The 18,736-nt window shown below is 39.6% G+C and overlaps 3 protein-coding genes across 4 annotated transcripts in view; 2 read left to right on the top strand and 1 right to left on the bottom strand.

Moving 5' to 3' along the window:
• Positions 1-10: 10 nt before the first annotated feature.
• Positions 11-4,086, top strand: LOC139629273 (uncharacterized). Its single transcript, XM_071491812.1, has 7 exons — positions 11-163; positions 260-384; positions 463-529; positions 1,016-1,172; positions 1,938-2,080; positions 2,673-2,783; positions 3,487-4,086. The coding sequence occupies exons 1-7, from the start codon at positions 11-13 to the stop codon at positions 3,664-3,666; spliced, it is 936 nt and encodes a 311-aa protein (XP_071347913.1). The 3' UTR covers positions 3,667-4,086.
• LOC139629265 (nucleobindin-2-like) lies at positions 3,906-11,919 on the bottom strand. The gene is made up of 13 exons (XM_071491799.1): positions 11,789-11,919; positions 11,160-11,297; positions 10,707-10,814; positions 10,474-10,606; positions 9,630-9,733; positions 8,148-8,333; positions 7,720-7,810; positions 7,410-7,468; positions 7,201-7,293; positions 6,584-6,673; positions 6,298-6,468; positions 5,920-5,974; positions 3,906-5,343 (listed from the first exon to the last, which is right to left on the bottom strand). The coding sequence occupies exons 2-13, from the start codon at positions 11,295-11,297 to the stop codon at positions 5,249-5,251; spliced, it is 1,323 nt and encodes a 440-aa protein (XP_071347900.1). The 5' UTR covers positions 11,789-11,919; the 3' UTR covers positions 3,906-5,248.
• A 2,548-nt stretch (positions 11,920-14,467) lies between these two features.
• Positions 14,468-18,736, top strand: part of pik3c2a (phosphatidylinositol-4-phosphate 3-kinase, catalytic subunit type 2 alpha) — a 48,079-nt gene continuing 43,810 nt past the window's right edge. Inside the window, exon 1 of one of the 2 annotated variants that reach the window (XM_071491555.1) lies at positions 14,468-14,616. The gene's annotated coding sequence lies outside the window, so the exon portion shown is untranslated. Of the gene's footprint in view, positions 14,617-14,674; positions 14,784-18,736 lie in introns of those variants that run through there. The other variant, XM_071491565.1, reaches the window with a different exon arrangement.

The raw sequence follows: 18,736 nt of genomic DNA, 5'->3' as shown, positions 1-18,736 counted from the left end.
GTTTTTAAAAATGAGCATTCCAGTAGTGGACTTCGGTGCATACAGCCTGAGCGGGGGAGATGTCACCGACGAGCAGCTGCAAAAGTTGAGCAAAGAGCTGAAAACAGCTTTCACGGAAGTGGGCTTTGTTTTTCTGCAGAACACTGGGATCCCTCAGGAGGAGGTGGGGCAAAAAATACAAATAATTCTGATTATTGTTATGATAAGTTTGTGTAAAGTGCTTAATATGCGTCTTTTCTCCTGGTGCGCGTTTGGATAGGTGGACCGTGTTATGGAGGTGTCCAAGAAGTTCTTCCTGCAGCCTGATGAGCTGAAGCAGCCCTTCAGCAGGAAAAGCTTCGCCAACAACCCGAACCACGGCTGGGTGTCTCTGGAGACTGAGAGGTAAGGCTTCAGACCATGAACACAGCACTGCTTCTCTGCACCCTTCACTGCTTTTGAATTCACATAACTGCTTTTCAGGTTGAACCCACGTCGACCTGGAGACCTGAAGGAGGCATTCAATGCTGCTTCACTTCACCCTGACATAGTAATGTTTCCTATCAGAGTTCGACTTTGTTGTTTTTATGTGACAGACCAGCCTCATGATGTGTTGTTCATCCTGAAGATTATCAATTTAGTAGAACAAGTTAAATTTAATTTGGCCTTAATTTGGTTTTTCTAGACAAAGTTTGGTTCCACTCAACTCTTTTTGGAGCCCAATAGATAAATGAATCTGCCAATATTATCAGCAGATATTAATTTATCACACATATATATATATATATATATATATATATATATATATATATATATATATATATATATATATATATATATACACTGCCACTGACAACTGTAAGGTGCACTGCTTAGTCTATATCTTGGTCATAATTCTTTTATCTAAATTAACCAAATCTAAGGCTTATAAAAAATATGTTAATTAAAATGGATACATTTAAGTTATTAATAAAAGTATTGGCTGTAAAAAATCCAAAAATTGCTGGGGCTCTAATGCCATTCTCTTCTGTTGGAGAAATGGCCATCATCAGATGCTGTACCGGGGTTCCAGGAGATCCAGACGTCGTTCTTCCAGCGCTGTAAAGAGCTGAGTCTGCGGGTGCTGAAGGTGATGGCCCACTGTCTGGATCTGGACCCGGAGGTGTTCCTGAGTGCGCACCAGTTAATAGGAAGTATGTACAGATCACTACACCCACTATATAGTGGTGTAAGAACAACTGGTACCTGAGAGTCCAACATACAGTCAGTGAGTCCAGGTCAGGTGGGGTTGTAGATGGTTTAGTGATACAAACTCACCCTAAACAAACTTAACTTAAGTGACACTCAAGAAGATAACCAGATGACTGATGACCTGCAGTCCTCTCACTCAGCACTGAGTTTGACTCTGTGCAGTCAGTAAAGTCAATGTCAGAGAGTTGTGTGGCCACGAAACATGTTGATTCAGAAAAAAATGTAAAAAATAAAAATATGTTTTTGTTTTTTTTTTGTTTTTTTTGTTTGTTTTTTTTGTTGTTTTTTTTAAAAACCCTCACAAACCCAACATCATCATCATCTTGGAAGACAGAAAAGAAACTGTGTGTATACCTCAGACCTCCGTCAAGAACACTTGTGTGCAAACACTTGAGTGGTGCTGGGCAAATTACATGTTGTGTTGAGAGTTTACCTCTTTTACCTCTGAAGTTCATTAGGTGCATTCATATTTGAGGAAAAGCTCATCTGTTTTGTCTGTTCGCTGCAGCAATTCAATTTACATCTTTTCACTTCAAAAATGAACAAATTATATAATTTTTTCAGGGATACCTTAACTTTTGTATATAACTGTGTCCTCAGACAGCTGAGCCTTTTCAAGTGCCCTCTTTTTCTTATACCATAACTCCTAATACAGGAGCCTGTACATCCTGATGTAAATTTAGGCAGTGTTGTTGTGTCTCTTGCAGCTGATGAGAATGGCACAACGCTGCGGTCTCTGTACTACCCACCAGTGAGCAGTGAGGAAGCCAAGGAGGGTCAGCTGCGATGTGGAGAGCATTCAGACTACGGCAGCATCACGCTGCTGTTCCAGAGCTCTGAGGGTCTGCAGGTAATAACACTCACATCTCCACCTCTTGAGGCAAAGTGCAAACCTTTTTACAAAACTTTTCCACTTCCACTGACGGTACATTTAATCATATAACAATTAAACTTAAACACTTAAACTTAACTCATCCCAACAGTTGGAGAAATGCCCACACATGTAATCCACTTTAATCCATATCCTTAAACCACCCACTGCTCAACACCTGCTGCTAATTTTATTAATAATACTAATGTTTACTGTTATTAGCTCTCATTAATACTATACTTATATCAGTAGCAATATTAGAGTTACCATTAACATTACTGCTGTTGCTGTTACTGCAGTCTCTCTCGCTCTCGCTCTCGCTCTCGCTCTCGCTCTCTCATAACCCAACCAATCAAGGCAGATGGCCGCCCACCCTGAGTCCAGTTCTGCTTGGTTTTTTCTGCCTCTTAAAGGAAGTTTTTCCTTGCCACTGTCACCAAGTGCTTGCTCTTGGTGGGAAATGTTGGGTCTCTGTAAATGTACTATAACATGAAGGTCTGGACCTCCTCTATTTGGAGAGTGCCTTGAGATATATAAATAAAAATTGACTTGGCTTGACTTAAATCCTCAGGTCCGCAGACGTTCAGGTGAGTTCATCTGTGCTCCCAGCATCCCCGGAGCCGTCCTCATCAACATCGCCGACCTGATGCAGCGCTGGACCAGCGATCAGTTTGTCTCTGTGGTGGGTGAAGAGGAAGTTTTTGCAGATTTGAGTTACATCTATAAACAGGCTTGGATGGAGATAACTTTTTCCTTTTGTGACGAGAGGGTATAAGAAAGGATGAAAATGTTTGTGTGAGGCCAAACAATCTGAGAGATTTACAATATTTTCTCTCCAAGTCTTATTTTGAAGATTTCAGACACACGTGATTCACTATTGTTTGCTGTATGTGTTTACAGGTTACATTTACAAAGATTCCTAAATTCATCATGGGCTGAAATCTTCAAAATAAGACTTGGAGAGAAAATATTGTAAATCTCTGATTGTTTAGCCTCAAACATTTTCATCCTTTCTTATACCCTCTCATGACAAAAAGAATTCAGCAAACATTCACTATTACTTGCTGTATTCCTGTGCTCATAATTGGACATTAAAAAGAGGGGCTGAGGACCCTCTGAGCCTTGTGTAAACTGTGATTTTAAATCCATATTCTAATATAGTTTGTTTTTTAATTTTAATGCAAGAACTAGAATAATGCCATAAGAAATTTGTTTTTTTTTCACAAATCTCAACTTGACTATTACGACAATATTTGTGTCATGGATATAAAAGAACAACTTGATGGTCATTTCAGCAAGTAACACTATTACATATGGTATAATGTTGTTTATATATTATGGGAAGGAATGAAAGCTTCTTATTGCAGTTGTTCCGTGTTCTTCAGCTCCATCGGGTTTTGCTGCCGCCTGCTGGAGACTCCAGCACACGTCAGTCTCTGGCCTTCTTCGTCCAGCCTGATGATGAGGCTCTGGTCACCTGCTGCGACGGCTCCAACAAATACCCTCCAGTCACAGCAGGTGACTACCTCATCGAGCGTTTCAGTGACTCGTACGGAAGAAGCTGAATTTCTATCCATGACTTCTGATCATACACGTTGTAAGGAAGGAAAAGTCGAATAGTCATTTTTTTTTTTTAAGCATGCCTTTGGAGTTACTCTTGACAAAATGCTGAATATTTTACTCTGGCTCCCATAATGTTTTTTTTATCATTATTATTATTTTTTTTTACATTTGTAATTGTTTGAATATGATTGTGAGAGTGTGTGTGGTAATGTGTGTAACAAAAAGAAACAAACTTCAAAACTGCAAGCTCATTCACTTTATTGTCCACATTCAAACCTTGTACAACAGTTTCATGAATTAGTCACACAGGATTTAACTGCTTTTATGAAAGGGACATAGAAAAATAAATAAAAAACACACCTGCAGCAGATAAACTGGGGTCCACTGACAGATGTGACTGCTTTTTAAAAGAGACATGAAAATATGTGTCTTTGTGTCCTTTAGTCTAACTGTTATCTATATGTATTATTCTGAAATTAAGATGGTTTTGAAACCAGTTTTTAACCATGTGGCTCTTGATTTAAATTCAGTTTCACTGACTGTGGTGAAGAGAATAAATAAATTATTCTATCATGAAAAATGACACAGATTCACAGACACAGTAAACAAACTTCCATACAGTCACTCTAACACCAGCACAATTTTATTAAATTAAGAGATTTAAATATATAATAGATGTAACTTCATTTGTAAACTAAATATACTCTTCAATCAGCTAGAAAACCCAACTGAAGGAATAAGCATTTAATGTAGGCATAAATCTTGAGTTGACTTTTCTGATGTCAGATGAGAACTGTGTAACTCTTAGTTTTGAGTCTTTTTTTAAAAACAAAACAAAAAAAAAAAAAGAGGAGAAAACAGTCAAGAGGACCAAAACATTTAAAAGACTGATAGCTACCTTTTTATACCTAAATAGATATACAGTATCACATTAGTTGCATTTGAACATGATGAAAAGAGTTCAAGTCTTAATTAAAAAAAAGAATTTAAAAAAGAAAATGAAATGTTTTTACCACAAGAAAAACTTCAACTTTCAGAAAGGACCATTTCATTCATTTGCAGTTCTAAATAAATTCTGAAGCTACATTTATAACATTCATTTTTTTAAATACAGGATCTCTTCACCTGAAGAAAATAAATAATTTTCAATGTTTTTTTTCCTCTAAAAGGCAGAATCAGTGACAATGAACTACAGTGTACACTAAACAAAACATTCACATATCAGGCCAAAAGCCCTCCCCATTTCACCCCAAAGCACTTCCCACAGAGAACAGAGTCCTTCTTGTGATGAAACGTCAAAACGACTAAAACAAAAGGGTCGATTGTCCACATCAAAAACTGGACCTGCTCCACGTTTGGAGTCTGGATTATGCAGCCGAATGAAGGAGGGTGGCATGATGGGCACTAAATCTGAAGCCTGAAAACAGATTTACTTATGTGCCCCTAATACTTAAAACATCTCTCTGAAGTGGTGTTTTGAAAATCCTAAACAAAAACAGAAAATTGAAATCATTGCACAACAAACACACACACACACACACTCACTCACCAGCATTCACACAGCACACAGAGTGGTGAGGCCTGCTAAGAGTGTCCTGGCACTGGTACGTCTTGCTGCTGGTGACCGGGGGGCAGTGGTAGATTGTTTCCTGGTACAACTGGCACTGGTTCAACTTCACCTACAGGAGAGTCACATTGGCAAAGGTTGGCTCACATCATGAAGCTGATGATAAAAGGCTATAAAATGTTAGATAATGATAATAAGGATAATATTCCCTCCACGTTTGCAACTTGTACTGATGACAGCTGAGGTTTTCAGCATTGAAGTGCATTAAAATTCTGCATGTTGATATTACTTTACAATTTGATTAAGTTGTCACAAGGAGTGCTATTACTACTAAGCCTGTAAAACCAGTTGTATAATGTCTTCTGTGGCTCTGAGAGGAGGTCTGTGAAAATAACCCTGGTGATGTCATAAAGGTTATCTTTCATCTTATGGTTTTTACATCTAATGAGAGATGTGCTGAGAAATGAATGTTGTGGCATTTTTGGAGCTAAACTGATACTAATTAGTAACTACACAGTAATAGTAATCGTAATTGGTAACTATACAGGATGTCTTAGCTTCTTGTCTTTGTCTTCTGTGAGTCCCCCAGCATTATGGAAGTACAGTACTAAATGGCAGGAGTACCCCTTCAACTGTGTGTTACTGTAAAAAAATCGATTGTCGACAATCATTGCAACGTGATACTTACTTTTGACCTCATCTTTTGTGTTTTGGGTTTTTAACCTTTCCATTTCTTCTACAGCCTAAGCAGAGAAACAAGGAGAGAAAATGTTACAGCAAGTCTGGAACCTGCTCACTTTATTAACTTGAATATAAATAGTACTCTGTAGAGTGCAAACTCTACACAATATAATATTGTGTAGGTGCGACTCACCACAGCTATTACAAGGAATTAAACCGGTAAATATTTCATTTCTGTGTGTGTGGATATTTCTCATATGAGGAGCTGCAATTTCTCTGATAAAGGTAAGATGTAAATCATAACTCATATCACAATTGCAATATGATTTTTTTTTGCATATCGTGCAGCCTTAATAATAACTTAAGTATTTGTTTTTTAGTTCACCTTCTGTAGCCCCAGCCTCTGAGCATTAAGTTCTTCTTGTTTCCTTTCCAGCTCCTCCCTCTGTTTCTGCAGCTCAGTCGACCTCTTGTTGATGTCGTTCTCTGCGTTGGCCAGGTGCTGCTCATACTCCTTCAACTCCTCCTCAGTGTAAAGGGGGTTTTGATCTAAAGTCTGTGGAGGCAGGAGTGGTGTTTGTGACAGGGTGGAGGGCAGGGAATGGCCAGATGTAATGATTTAAATACAGAATAGGATTATAGATTGTCAACTCATAAAATCCAGCTCTTACCTCCCACTCGTCCTTTTCAAAGAACTCCTCCTTCTTAGTGGCCGCCATGAACTCGCTCAGTGACACAAGTCTGTCTTTATTGGTGTCCACCTAAACATCAACACAGGAAGCTGCTTCAACTCCCTGCTAAAGCACTAACTATTTTCTACTGCTCTTACTGTTCAGCACAAACTATTTTCCCCTTTTACAGCACTGGTAATGTCTGCACAGGTTTGCAAGTTTCACTTCTGTGCAGACAATTCAAGTACAAGCTACAGTTCTGATTTGTCATTAGCTGGATGAATAGTGTGTTTTTCCAACTGTGATCGAGTGTTTAAGAAACTGACAGATCGATCAAATGGAAGTAATATAACTGAATATGTTTAACTGAACCATAATATATCTGATACCAGTGCTGCATGTTTGATAAAACACAGAGGGGCGAGCACTTGCAGCTACGGTGTGTTCTGATATTGAAAAGAATTAAATAGTCAAGAACTCCAATGAAAAAGTCTTTTACTGACTGCACTCAACAAATGCAGGTATCATTTGTGGGCCTGAACAGGCCTGATCATTACTGTATTTATAATAAACATGAGTGAAACTTCCATATTTGCTGTGTCACTGCGGGGGCTCACCTCGTTCATAACGTGCTCTCTCATTCGCAGCCTCTCCTCCTCCATCTCAACCATATCGTCCTCTTCATTTGCAGGGTTGTACACCTTCTCCAGCTTCAAGACACACACACACAGATACACAATTACACCTTCATGTATTTACATCACATTATCCTATATATAACATGCAGCACGAGGGCAGTTTGACATAATTAGGTGGACATAATTACCTCTTTAGTGAAGAGAGCTTCAAGCTCAGTCTCATCAAAGAAACCATCTCCATTACTGTCTGCAACACAAAACAAGAGACAGGGATGAACACATCATTTCATCCATATTAATCTTATATTACGGCTGATATTTGCAACACATTCAGCCACAAACATCCCTTTTTGATGAGGGATGACTTTTGTGACTAGTTTGTTGCATCACATTTCAATGCTAAATCCAAACTGGTCATAAGTTTAAGAGAGATAACAGTGGAAAACTTTGATATCCTTTTACAGATATTTGGGGTGCTTAAGAAACAAATGTGGTTACCATGCATTTTGAAAAATGTCTTGGGATCAAAGTATTCTGGGTCCAAACCGTCTGTCTCCTGCCACACCTCCTTCAGCTGGTCCTCACTGCCCTACGCACGCACACGCACACACACACACACACACACACACACAGCCTCTTTCAGGAATCCTGCTTCCTGTGAATTCTTGTATTTTTTTGCATCTTTATTTTCTGGTATGCTTTTTGTTAATCCTCCCATTCACAGCCAAATAAAACCTGCTCAACTGAGCAGCAGTGCCCAAATGGACCAAATCTCATCAAGTTTCCTGAATAATGTTGTTCAGTACCATCCAAATAATTCCTCCGTCTAAGAGCTGAGATTATAACTAAGAATAATGGCAGGAATAACCACTGCTACTAATGAGCTGCTGCATTTTCAATGAATGCCAGTCTGGCAGGTGACTTACAGGATGATTAACTTTGGGATGGTCAGCATGTTTCTTCTTCATCTCCTCATAATGCTGCTCTTCCTTCTTGCGGTCGTCTTCATTCATGTTCTTCAGACGCTCCCTCCTCTCATGCTCCTTCATCATCTCGTACCTCTTGAACTCGTCGTGGCGGTCCTTGTCAAAGTTCTCCAGGTCTTTGGTCGCCTACAAATGAAAACAATTCATACCTGGATTGTAAAGCTTTTATTTGCCCACCCGTTGTGGAAATTGATTCATTCTATCCAACACAAGAGGCACAGTCAGAGCTGTTCCATCAAGGATAAAACTAAACCTCTTGGCTGAATGAATTTCAATTTCATAGCTCACCTAGGGTCTGGCTCAATCAAAGACATGCTCTTCATGTTTACCTCATGCAGTGACAATTTCACAAATTGTTCAGGGCTGATATTACAGAGTCTAATGGCTGCTGATCAAGTACTAATACATCTTTGTTCTGCCCTACAAAGCTACTCAGTCAGAGAAAAGACCACAAGGTTAATCTGATATTCTGACAAGGGATTTGTTGGTACCATGGTGGATTGGTTTGTTGATAAGGCTGAAGTATGATTAATTACTACTGATGTTACGTCTTGGATATTATAAATATACAAGTGATCTTCATAAAATGTCCTAAAATGCTTAAGTTCAGTCTGTATCTGGTGATCACTGTGAACTTTATGGAGGAAGGTGCAGGTAATTTATTCCACAGCCTTTAGTGACTCACCATGAATACAGAATATGGAAATGTTATGGTAAAAGCCTCACCAACAACACAAACACTTATTTATCAGTATGGGTTGCATTATTCTACCAGTTCCAAGGCATACATTTAAAAAATAAACGACTGTAAAACACCAAAAAAATCAAAACTAACACTAAAACTAAAACTAAAACCTCACAAAATATTGCCAGGATTTACATGCACTTGATTGTAAACTCCAGTGTTAGAGCAGAGAGACTAGCAAATCCAGTAAGCCGACTTCCCCTTCCTGAATTCACAGGAAACGTGTTGCTCTCAAGCAAATAAAGCTGTGACTGCCTCCAAGTTATTACATCTAAAAAAAAAAAAAGAAAAAAAAAGAGTCCGGACTGGCAGAGCTGATATGTGAGCTGTCCCAAGAAACATGGCTCACTCTTTGACACCTGTAATTCTCCCGCCATGCTAATTACAGCAAAACATATGAGGCAAGCTGCTCTTTACTGTGATTGTGGGTTCAACCATGACACAGTTACAGATAAGCAACAGAACTACACTAGAGGAACATGGTCAGCATAGACAAGACGGAAATAGTCTCCAACAAAGTGTAGAGATGTGTATAACAGATAACCCACATACAGTACACATCTGCCACAACTACAGCTGCAGTGTAAAAGGTTTTCATTTTAAAAAAAGGTGAGATCAACTACAGTAAAGATCTATTTAGAGTTTTTCAAACAAGTCTTTTACATCACTGTCTGTACCGATTTGATGAGGCGGTCCAGGTCCTCCACCTCAAAAGTGTCTGGGTTCCCGTGGTTAAGGTGCTCAAACTGTTTCAGCAGGGCATGATGGTCCACTGTCCGGTCTGCAGGGGGGGAAACAACCAATGAACAATGAGGTTTTATTGTACTGTAAATCAGTTCGACCGAGTGGTCTTTGATCTGTTTTGATCAAGACTTATTTTAACTTACTTTCGACTGTATGCACTTAAAAACTGAGACTGAGTGATTGTGGCATTCAATAAACTGTTGGTTGCTCTTCACCGTGTGTTTTCCGAAGACGTTTTGTGCTTCAGCAGCTCTTTAGTGCACTGGTACACAGCCAGAGGCAAGTACAGGCTTTGTTTACTTAAGCTTCAGGTCAAATTTACTCTGGAAAAAGCTCAGGAAGAGTCAGTAAGTGTAAATGTATTTCTGAACATGATGAGAAGGGATGTCTGTTTTTTTATTTATTCTGACACCATCTCTAAAATGTTTCTACACATCCTGTCCAACTTGCACCATCTTATCATCACATCTCTGACTGTTATGTTTTCAAAAGTGCTGTCCTCAACCTGTACTTCTGGTCTCTAACCACACCTATTAATATTGAGGGATTGGTATTCTAATTTCATACAACCTTTCATTCAACAGTTTGCAGTGGCCCATAGACGTCACTGTCAGCTGGGGCAGGCAGTGTATTACATTATATTCCTGCGTCTAAGAGCCACATTAGACTACATTAGACAATGACACAACTGCTGGCTTGTTTTACAAAACTTCTTGTGCAACGTCAAGAAGCACAAGTTTGTCAGTGACACGTCAGCAACATATGCAGGATACTTACCGTTCCCCTCCTGGATGCCATTTTTGACTTTGATGAGCATCCGCAGCCTGTTCATCTCCTCTCTCTTCAACTCATCCAGCTTTGTCCGAAAATTGTGGTGGACAAAGTCCAGCTCTTTGGAAAGTTTGCCTTGCTGCAAGCACAAAATCAACACAGCATGGCTCAATACAACTTGTTCATGTCAGTAAAAGGCTTACAAAACAACGGGCTGTTTAGTGAGTATGCACATTTACCTTAATGTCATCCATGTTGGCATTTTTGAGCTTTTCTTTAAAGTGGGGGTCTTTCTCGAGGTACTCAATGACTTCCCTGAGGTAGCGGTCATAGTGCAGCCCAGTTTCCTGAAGCACAAACCAAAGCACACATCAGTGTTTGTTGTTAAAGGACTAAAATGTATGCTTAGCTTGTTAATATCTAACTTAAATCAGGGCCATTACCTGATATTGCTCTTGACCGTTTTGAACAAATCAAATAACAATGAAATAAAATGAAATAATAAAGTAATCAAAAAATAAATTTAATTTACATTTTTTGCCAATCTTTTACCTACAAGTGGACTTCACATAAAATAGCGCTGTCTGCGATAATATAAGACTGACTGCGATTGTATTTAACTTAAAAGGTATAAACTATATGACTGGTATTTACTAGATATCTCTGTATCTGACATTTTCCATCAAACTCACAGCACTCTGTGGTGGCCCCAGTTCCTCCTCCTGAGGCTTTCCCTTGGTCTTGTCCACGCTGATAGGCACTGACTGGATACAAAGCCACAAACTCAGCAGAACCAGCCCACAACGGGCCAGTGCTTTACCCCTCACCATCTGGTCAGGGACATAAAATAAGACATTTGAAAGAGCTTTTTAATTATCCTGAAATTGTTGTTGAGGCCTGTGCGTGTGCCTGAGCGGGGTTTATCTTTACAGAAGACTACATCCTCAGTTTCTCAAGCATTGCAAAAGGGGCACAAGCCACAACTTCACCTGGAGAAACTGCGGGATGGTTATGCAAGTTACTGTTAATCTCAAAAGCATCTCTTTAGTACAAGCAAAGGACTGTGCACCACACGTGTTCGGTGGATAAAGACACACCGGGCTTGCTTGGAAACAATGCCTCTGTCAGAGCCTGGCAGACTGAAACCTGTGATAAGCTAGCGGTGTCATTTAGGGAACAGGTTGTTTCTGGTGAGGATGGCAGCTAATTCATTAACCCATACCCGTAGAGAAGCTACAAAACAAGCTTCAGCATGTAAAATACATTTCAATAATAAACACAGTCCATGTAAAACAACACTTATTTATAAACCAACACTTACTTCGAGCTTCTGTTTTCTCTCCTCGCCGCGCTGTGACTGTTCAGTTTTCCTCAAAGTGCCTGAGCTTCACTGGAGCTTGTTTATAACCTGTCATCCACCACCAATACAAGCCTCTATGGCCACAACCTACAGGAAAAAGGTTGTGATCACCATGGCAACGCCCCGCCTCCTCCGCCTCTTATTGGGCAGAAAAAATGTGCCTTATCGTAAAAGAGTCGCGTTGAGAGCTGATTGGCCAGTCCACACGTCAGTCAAAGTATAATCAAGCGGTCACCCCCTGGCTTAAGGTGCGTTGAGCCAAACCGTACGTGGCGTTCAGTGACCCTCCAGAGAGGGAGGAGTTAGCGCTGGTGGAGGAGAGCGCTCCGCTGCTCACCGCTTCAAGTGGATTAAAATGTACAGTTTGTGTGTTGCGTTTTGTGCATTTAGCCTTGATTATTTCATCATTGTGAAACATCCCGTTCATATTTTATACAACATACACACAGTTGTCAGTTTTGTAGGTACACCTGGCTAAAACTCAGGTAGTCAACGTCCCACTTTCATGAAGGTTTCAGTCTTCAGTTTGTAATGAAATTGTTTTAGAGAGGTGTCGATTGAATTTAGAGAGCGCACTTTGCTCTGCTGTTGAATAGTATGGCATTATACAGAGTTATTCCTTTATTTACCCTATCCTCACCGACAAAGTAATAGAAACACCTGTGGGTATTACGCAGCGCAGTTCAGCAGGACCACAAACCGCAGCCTCCACAATAACCCTGAAAATTAAATCAGCACTAAGCAGTATTAACACCATTTTAAACGTATTCCAATTAAAGTAAAACTCTTGCATTCAAAATGTAGATTTTCAAACTTTGTATATATGTATGTTGCTGTGTGGAAATCTGTATGTTTCTGTATGGAAGTGGGTGTTCTGACTGTGAAAACAAATCTCTCTCTTTCAGACAATATTGTGTTTATTATAAGTGTCATTTATGCATTTAGTTTCTAAATAGCATTTTAATCAACATGGTACTGTCATAATAACTCTAGCTGTTAAATGAATGGTGTAAAAAGTACAATATTACAATACTGACATAAATCTAATACACCAATTAAAATACTCAGAATCTGCATGATCAGCTGATTGATTCCAGAAAATTCCGATGAAGGGAAAACTACTCACTACCACTGAAATTAAAATATGTCTGGTTTTGTATTTATTGTCTTATTATTGTCTGAATTCTGATCTCACACTCTTTATAGCGACTAACTTATACAGAGGAAAGTGAAAAGAACTGGGACAAATCATCAGTGAATTTAACCTCTTTTTGCTACATGATTCTTGCAAACTGTGACACAGGCTGTATGTCAGGGTGTGTCTCCTGATGGGTCCTGGTCAGCCAGTCCAAATCAAAAGTCCATGGCAGACTTTTATTCCCACTCCTGTTCCATCCCTTCTTATCACATATAACTTTATAGATAAAAGAGTGATGGTGATGCAGTACTTGCTTTAAATTCCTTAGATATGGCAATAAAGTTTTCTAAACAGACTTATTAGGCAATGTCAGTTACTTTTCAGTTTCAGATTCAGTCACAGCAACATTAAAAGACTGTACACTTGAATGCATCAATAATTTTAGTCCAACAGTATGAGATCACAGCACTGCTTAAAATATTTTAAATGTGTTAAATTTAGATAATTTCATTAAATTTAAATTAATCATAAACTCAGATGTTCAATGACCTGCTACTGACAAACGTGAGGTGTATCCACTGGGAGATGCAAGGTGCCCTTTCGTAAATCCTAATCTTTTTTCTTTTTGGGAATCAACATGTGAAACTCTTCACCAACAGAACTCAAGATGGATCATGAACTGGGCTCATTTTAGACCCAAATGTAAACAGTTTTTAATGAGGCATCAGTCATGCAGTCAAGACTGATCTGGTACTTGTTGTTTTATGGTATTTTATTGTATCATAGGTTGTAAATTGTTTGGGTATCGTGCATTGTTTGTTGTGTGTTCTGGGTGTTTTCCCATATATGTTATTGTTTTTATGTATTTTGAAAGCCCATCTGGGGGGGGGGGGGGGGGGGGGGGGGGGGGCATTGCAAATTAGCTTAGGCTATAAATTCTGTAGTATGTGACATTATATTATGCTATACACTTGTCTATATAAATAAACATTAAATAAATAAATGACATATAAGATTCTGAAATAGGCAATTCTGCATCATGCGTGCTTTAATTTATACTACTTATGATGCTAATGATTTTATGCTTGTTCTTATTTGTTGTATAAATCAGCAGAAAATGTAAACACTAAAGGAAAGTGCAGTACCTCATAATTGTACTCAAGTGCAGTACTTGAGTAAATGTGTTTAGTTACTTCTTTATATAAAGCGTCACAACATCACAGCACCACATTAAAATAGCCTATGATTTGTTTTATCGTGGTATCGAAAAACAGTCTAATTGATAAAAACATAACTATGAAAGCAGCCATAGATAATACTTATGCACTTTTGCTTGAGTAATATTTTCATGCAAGATCTATTTCTACACTCTAGTATTTCTACTTTTCCTTAAGTAAAAGATATGAGTATTTTCTCCAGGATTGACGTATGTACTCCTTATCCCGACACTGGCTGCTGTGGCCCACACACCGGCGCTGTTCTGCCGTTTAAGCCCCAGTAAAGCGACCCAGCCCGGCGGAGGAGCTATCCAACCGTGTCCAGCCAACCCTCCATCCAACCACCTCCACAGGAACTGACGTCCCCTCCGTGCAAGTGGATGGAAAAAATGCAGCTGCAGGAAAAATGGCTCCAAACACCGCACCGCTGAAAGGTGAGAAGTTAACATTTACCTTTTTCATAGTAAATGTCGGGTTGTAAAGTTTTAGCTTGTCCTCGCCTGAATTCATCGGTTCCGTTGTACCCGGTCGTTTCCCGTGTGACCAAACCTGCATTTCTTCCTTGTTGTGGGCACTTCGCAGGACCAAAGCAGTTGTCTGGGTACTTTTAAATTATTAATTCAGTATCCCTAAAAGTACAGAGCAGTCATGTAAGTTGTCGTTGTTTAGCTAAAGTCGGTCTGGTTTGTGTTTCTGTGAGCGACGTTTGCCTGCTTTGTTTGCAGTTTTTATTGGGTTTAGCGGCTAAACTTAGCATCCAACAAAGTTTAAGTTCCAACCAACCAAAAGTATCGAGAAGTGACTTTTGATCGGGTTAGCCGGGTTAGTTAGCTGCACTTCTTTCATATAATCTGTGGAAAGCCTGTTGTCTCTCATGTTTGAACAATCTGCCAGCTCCTGTTTAAAGACGCGTACACTGAGAGAAAAGCGAGTGTTTATTGACAATGCACAACGCATCAGTGGGTGTCAGGTGAGCATCAGCCGACAGGTTAGCTTAGCCGCTTGGGTTGTTTACAAGGAAAAAAAAGATCTCAGCTAGTCGCGACGTATCTTAAAGCAAAAAGGAAACGGCTCGATGTAATTGTACTGCAGCGTTACTTTCACTTTGTGCTGCCAAGACAAACACATCATCTTTCCGTCGGTTGACTGTCTTCCAAAATGCTACGTGATTATACAATATCCCAGTGCTAACTATTAACACCTGGGATGTGATGAAATGTTGTTTTCCTCCAAGTCATTGGAGAAAAAGTGGAGCCCTTTAGTTCATTAAAATGCAGAAATTAACATTTTGAGTTACTGCCTCCTAAATGTCAACTAACTGATTTAGAGAGGCGCCAAATCACCAAATGTGAAATTATATGTTCAGTTAAAGGAGTTGCAATTTAAAAGGAAACATAGACATGGGATTTTTGTGACTTTGCAAGACTTTATTAATGCAGATACAGAGAAAACTAGTTTCACAGCCATATGATTTGTTTTGGGATACTGGCCAAACAGACAACATTAGGGAATTCAGCACTCCAGTGCTCCAATATGGCCCTGTCAGTTTTTGATTTTGTTTCTTTTTATAGACTTAATTTTCTGCACAGGCAGCCCCAGTAGTAGGCAAGCCAGTCCAAAAAAAAAAAAAAAAAAGAGAGAAACGAGTTTTACTGTCCCTACAACCACAGAACATACCTTGCAAATCTCTGAACTTGATCTGGTTACTTATTTTCCTCTTTAAAGATGTTGTCCTGTACTTTGATCATCTGCAGAGTGTATTGCCAACATCTGCACTTTAGCAGAGCTACTGGAAGAAAAACTCTCGCTCAGTCTCATGAGAGCAAATCCTAAATTCAGACTATGAAGAGGAGTTTTTTTCTGTACTATGCTGTGCAGCCAAACATTGTGAAAACCAACAGATCTTTATTTTAAATTCTAGTGGGTATTCCAAAGTTTGAGAAGGTACCAATTATGTTTTTTGGGGATAACGTGTTCAAATTTTTGCTATAATATTTAGAATTTTTTTTGATGGACTGATGCAGCCATAAAGGATATTTTGTGTGACCACTCTTTGCCTTTACCACCACTTCTACATATTATGGATAAGGGATCCAAAATCATGATGGTAGTTTTTTGTCAAACCATCAAGCAAATGTGGGAAATCTCCAAGCTCTCAGTGTCTCATTCATTATTGAGACCTCTCCATCTAAATCTTTTCACTCAAGGAAGCGTTTTTCACTGGATGAGTATGGGTAGGGTGGCTGCTGTCTTCTCAGTATTTCAACAGCACTAATGTCATGCTCAAATCTTGAACCGGGCTTCTACAGGATGTGGGCACTGCCATCCTTTTCGCCACGGTGCAGCAGAACAGAGTTTGCACTATTTGTCTTGGCTACAGCTGGCTTTTCTCCATAAGTGGGGGTTTCTTTCTTTGTATGTCTCCTGCTGCCATATAAGGCCTTTAACAATATGGTAATCTTTTGTCTGTAGCCATGGTGTTGGTTATCTATGTGTAGCTTGATTGCTGTTGAATCACCTTAAAGAATTCTCTGCCTTGCCTGGAATGGGACTATATTGGATTGATCTGCCCTGTCTGCAGTGATCTACAGTGCAAAACAGTTAAGAAAAACAAGACTAATGTTTATGAACTTTAATCACATTATATTGTCTCAGATTGAACCAGTGTTTACATACAAAAAAATCAGGAAGCAGCAGTTGTTCAGTGTCTAGCGCAGTGTATTAACTTGAACGTTTGGCAGTTAAGGCTCTCTGACCTTTCTATTATGGAACAGCGATTTTAACTACTAAGTACTTCCGTCTGTCTGAGCATGCATTCTTACTGTGTGCAAAATCAATAATATACAGATGAACTACTCTGGTCAGAGCATGTGACATTTCTGCAGAGAATGAATCCATCAGTGACACCAGGCGCCAAAAGATGATGACCTTTCTTTTTATGCATTTAGTTTCCCCGAGCTGTTTTCCAAGAAGAGTTTGGCACGAAGCTCTCCTAGTCAAATGCTTAATGAATGCAGCCACATTGTCACTGCCTTCTGGTGTTAGCACAGCTGATAAGACAATCTTGGGCCATGGTGCTAACATAATGCTAACAGAGTGAGAGAAAGCCAGAGGAAGAGAGAGACTCGTCGGGCTGCTTAGCATGCCAAATTCCTCAGCTGCACAATAGTGCTAGGCTAGCCTGAGCCCCAGCAGAGCCTGCCTTCACCACAATGGGAGGGGAAGCTCAGGAGAGGCCAGTGACGCCTGGGGAGAGAAGGAACTCACTCAACCCTGGGGCTGTGATGGTTCGATGAATGGTTGCTTTGAAAAAGGCGCTGTGTCATTTTAGGGACACAAAACACTCTTTGGAGCAACGTTTTTTCTCATGTTATAGACTTGGGGCTCCTTGCTGTTGTAAGATAACCATAAATAGTTTGGATTATCAAGAATGGAAGATGCCCTTGTTTGTCAAGAACTTCGGGTTTTTTAGGGTTGATCAAAAAATGAAGCATCATCTTGGGAATTTGGAAGTTGTGGTGGGCATCTTTCACTGTTTTCTTATATTTTATAAAGCAAACAATCATCTTATTCATGGAGAAACTAATCGGCAAATGAATCGATAATGAAAATAAAGGAGCTGAGTCATATTGTCACCTCCTTGTTATAAATCATGTTGTGCAATTGTTTGATCTAGTCTTTTCTTTGGTATGTGGTCAGCCCGGCTGCTTAATCAAACAACTAAAATATGAACCTTGCAATGGCAAGTTGAAGTACACTAATAGTAGAGAGCTTGCTGTGAGTGAGCTAATCAATTTAAATACCATGAACATGCTGCTAATGTAGCCTGTGCCAGTTGTATGACCTGAGTGATGCCCTTGACTCCAAAGCAAGCGCAAGTAATTATTGGCAGTGCATGTGTGACAACTGGCAGCCAATCAATAAGCAATGAAAACATGGTTGTGACAACAAGGCCTAGGAAAGCCTCAGATAAAGAACTATCAATTAACAAATGACCCAAATGAAAAAGCTGAGCTTTGGCTGGCTGTGGCTCAGGAGGAAGAGCAGGTTACCTCATAACAAAGGGTTGGTTATACGGTCCCTTTCCCCTCCTGTCTACATGCTGCACTGGGCTGGAGCAAAAACACTGAACCCCGTTTGTTTATTTGTAATGCCCAGGCCAGCATCTTGGATCAGTCTGTGTATGTGGGGGTGGCACACTGTAAACTGCTTTCAAGAGACAGCCCTATATAAATGCAGTCTGTTCACCATTTACCCTTGTGCTGTCCAGGTAATGTAAACTACATGAACTGTGAAAGAGTGGGTGTTAAAGGCCCTGTATCACTTCACTTTTATTTTAATGACCGTTGTTTTTTGGTACAGCAGGATAACAAGGGTCAGTTTTTATTGACAGCATGTATAATGCATATTGAAGTAGAAATATTACATCAGACATGCTGCTGCACAGAAAACAATATTTGATACAGATTGTACATTGTTCATTGTTCATTAAGGTAACATTTTCACAGACACCCATAGCTGTTGCAGTGATAGGGGTATACTAAAATGTTTTGC

The sequence above is a fragment of the Trachinotus anak genome, unplaced genomic scaffold (assembly GCF_046630095.1).
Source record: "Trachinotus anak isolate AG129_WGS33_773 ecotype Australia unplaced genomic scaffold, CSIRO_AGI_Tana_v1 ptg000002l, whole genome shotgun sequence".
Lineage (NCBI taxonomy): Eukaryota > Metazoa > Chordata > Actinopteri > Carangiformes > Carangidae > Trachinotus > Trachinotus anak.
This window is presented reverse-complemented; position numbering and strand designations above follow the sequence as displayed.

What these genes read in the sequence shown, in the direction of transcription:
- LOC139629273 (XM_071491812.1), top strand. Translation starts at nt 11, where the DNA reads ATGAGCATTCCAGTAGTGGACTTCGGTGCATACAGCCTGAGCGGGGGA. An exon ending in TGCGCACCAGTTAATAGGAA is followed by an intron (nt 1,173 to 1,937) that starts GTATGTACAGAT and finishes TGTCTCTTGCAG; the next exon opens with CTGATGAGAATGGCACAACG. An exon ending in GCGATCAGTTTGTCTCTGTG is followed by an intron (nt 2,784 to 3,486) that starts GTGGGTGAAGAG and finishes CGTGTTCTTCAG; the next exon opens with CTCCATCGGGTTTTGCTGCC.
- LOC139629265 (XM_071491799.1), bottom strand. Translation starts at nt 11,297, where the DNA reads ATGGTGAGGGGTAAAGCACTGGCCCGTTGTGGGCTGGTTCTGCTGAGT. An exon ending in TGGCATCCAGGAGGGGAACG is followed by an intron (nt 9,734 to 10,473) that starts GTAAGTATCCTG and finishes CCCCCCCTGCAG; the next exon opens with ACCGGACAGTGGACCATCAT. An exon ending in ATCCCAAAGTTAATCATCCT is followed by an intron (nt 7,811 to 8,147) that starts GTAAGTCACCTG and finishes GTGCGTGCGTAG; the next exon opens with GGCAGTGAGGACCAGCTGAA.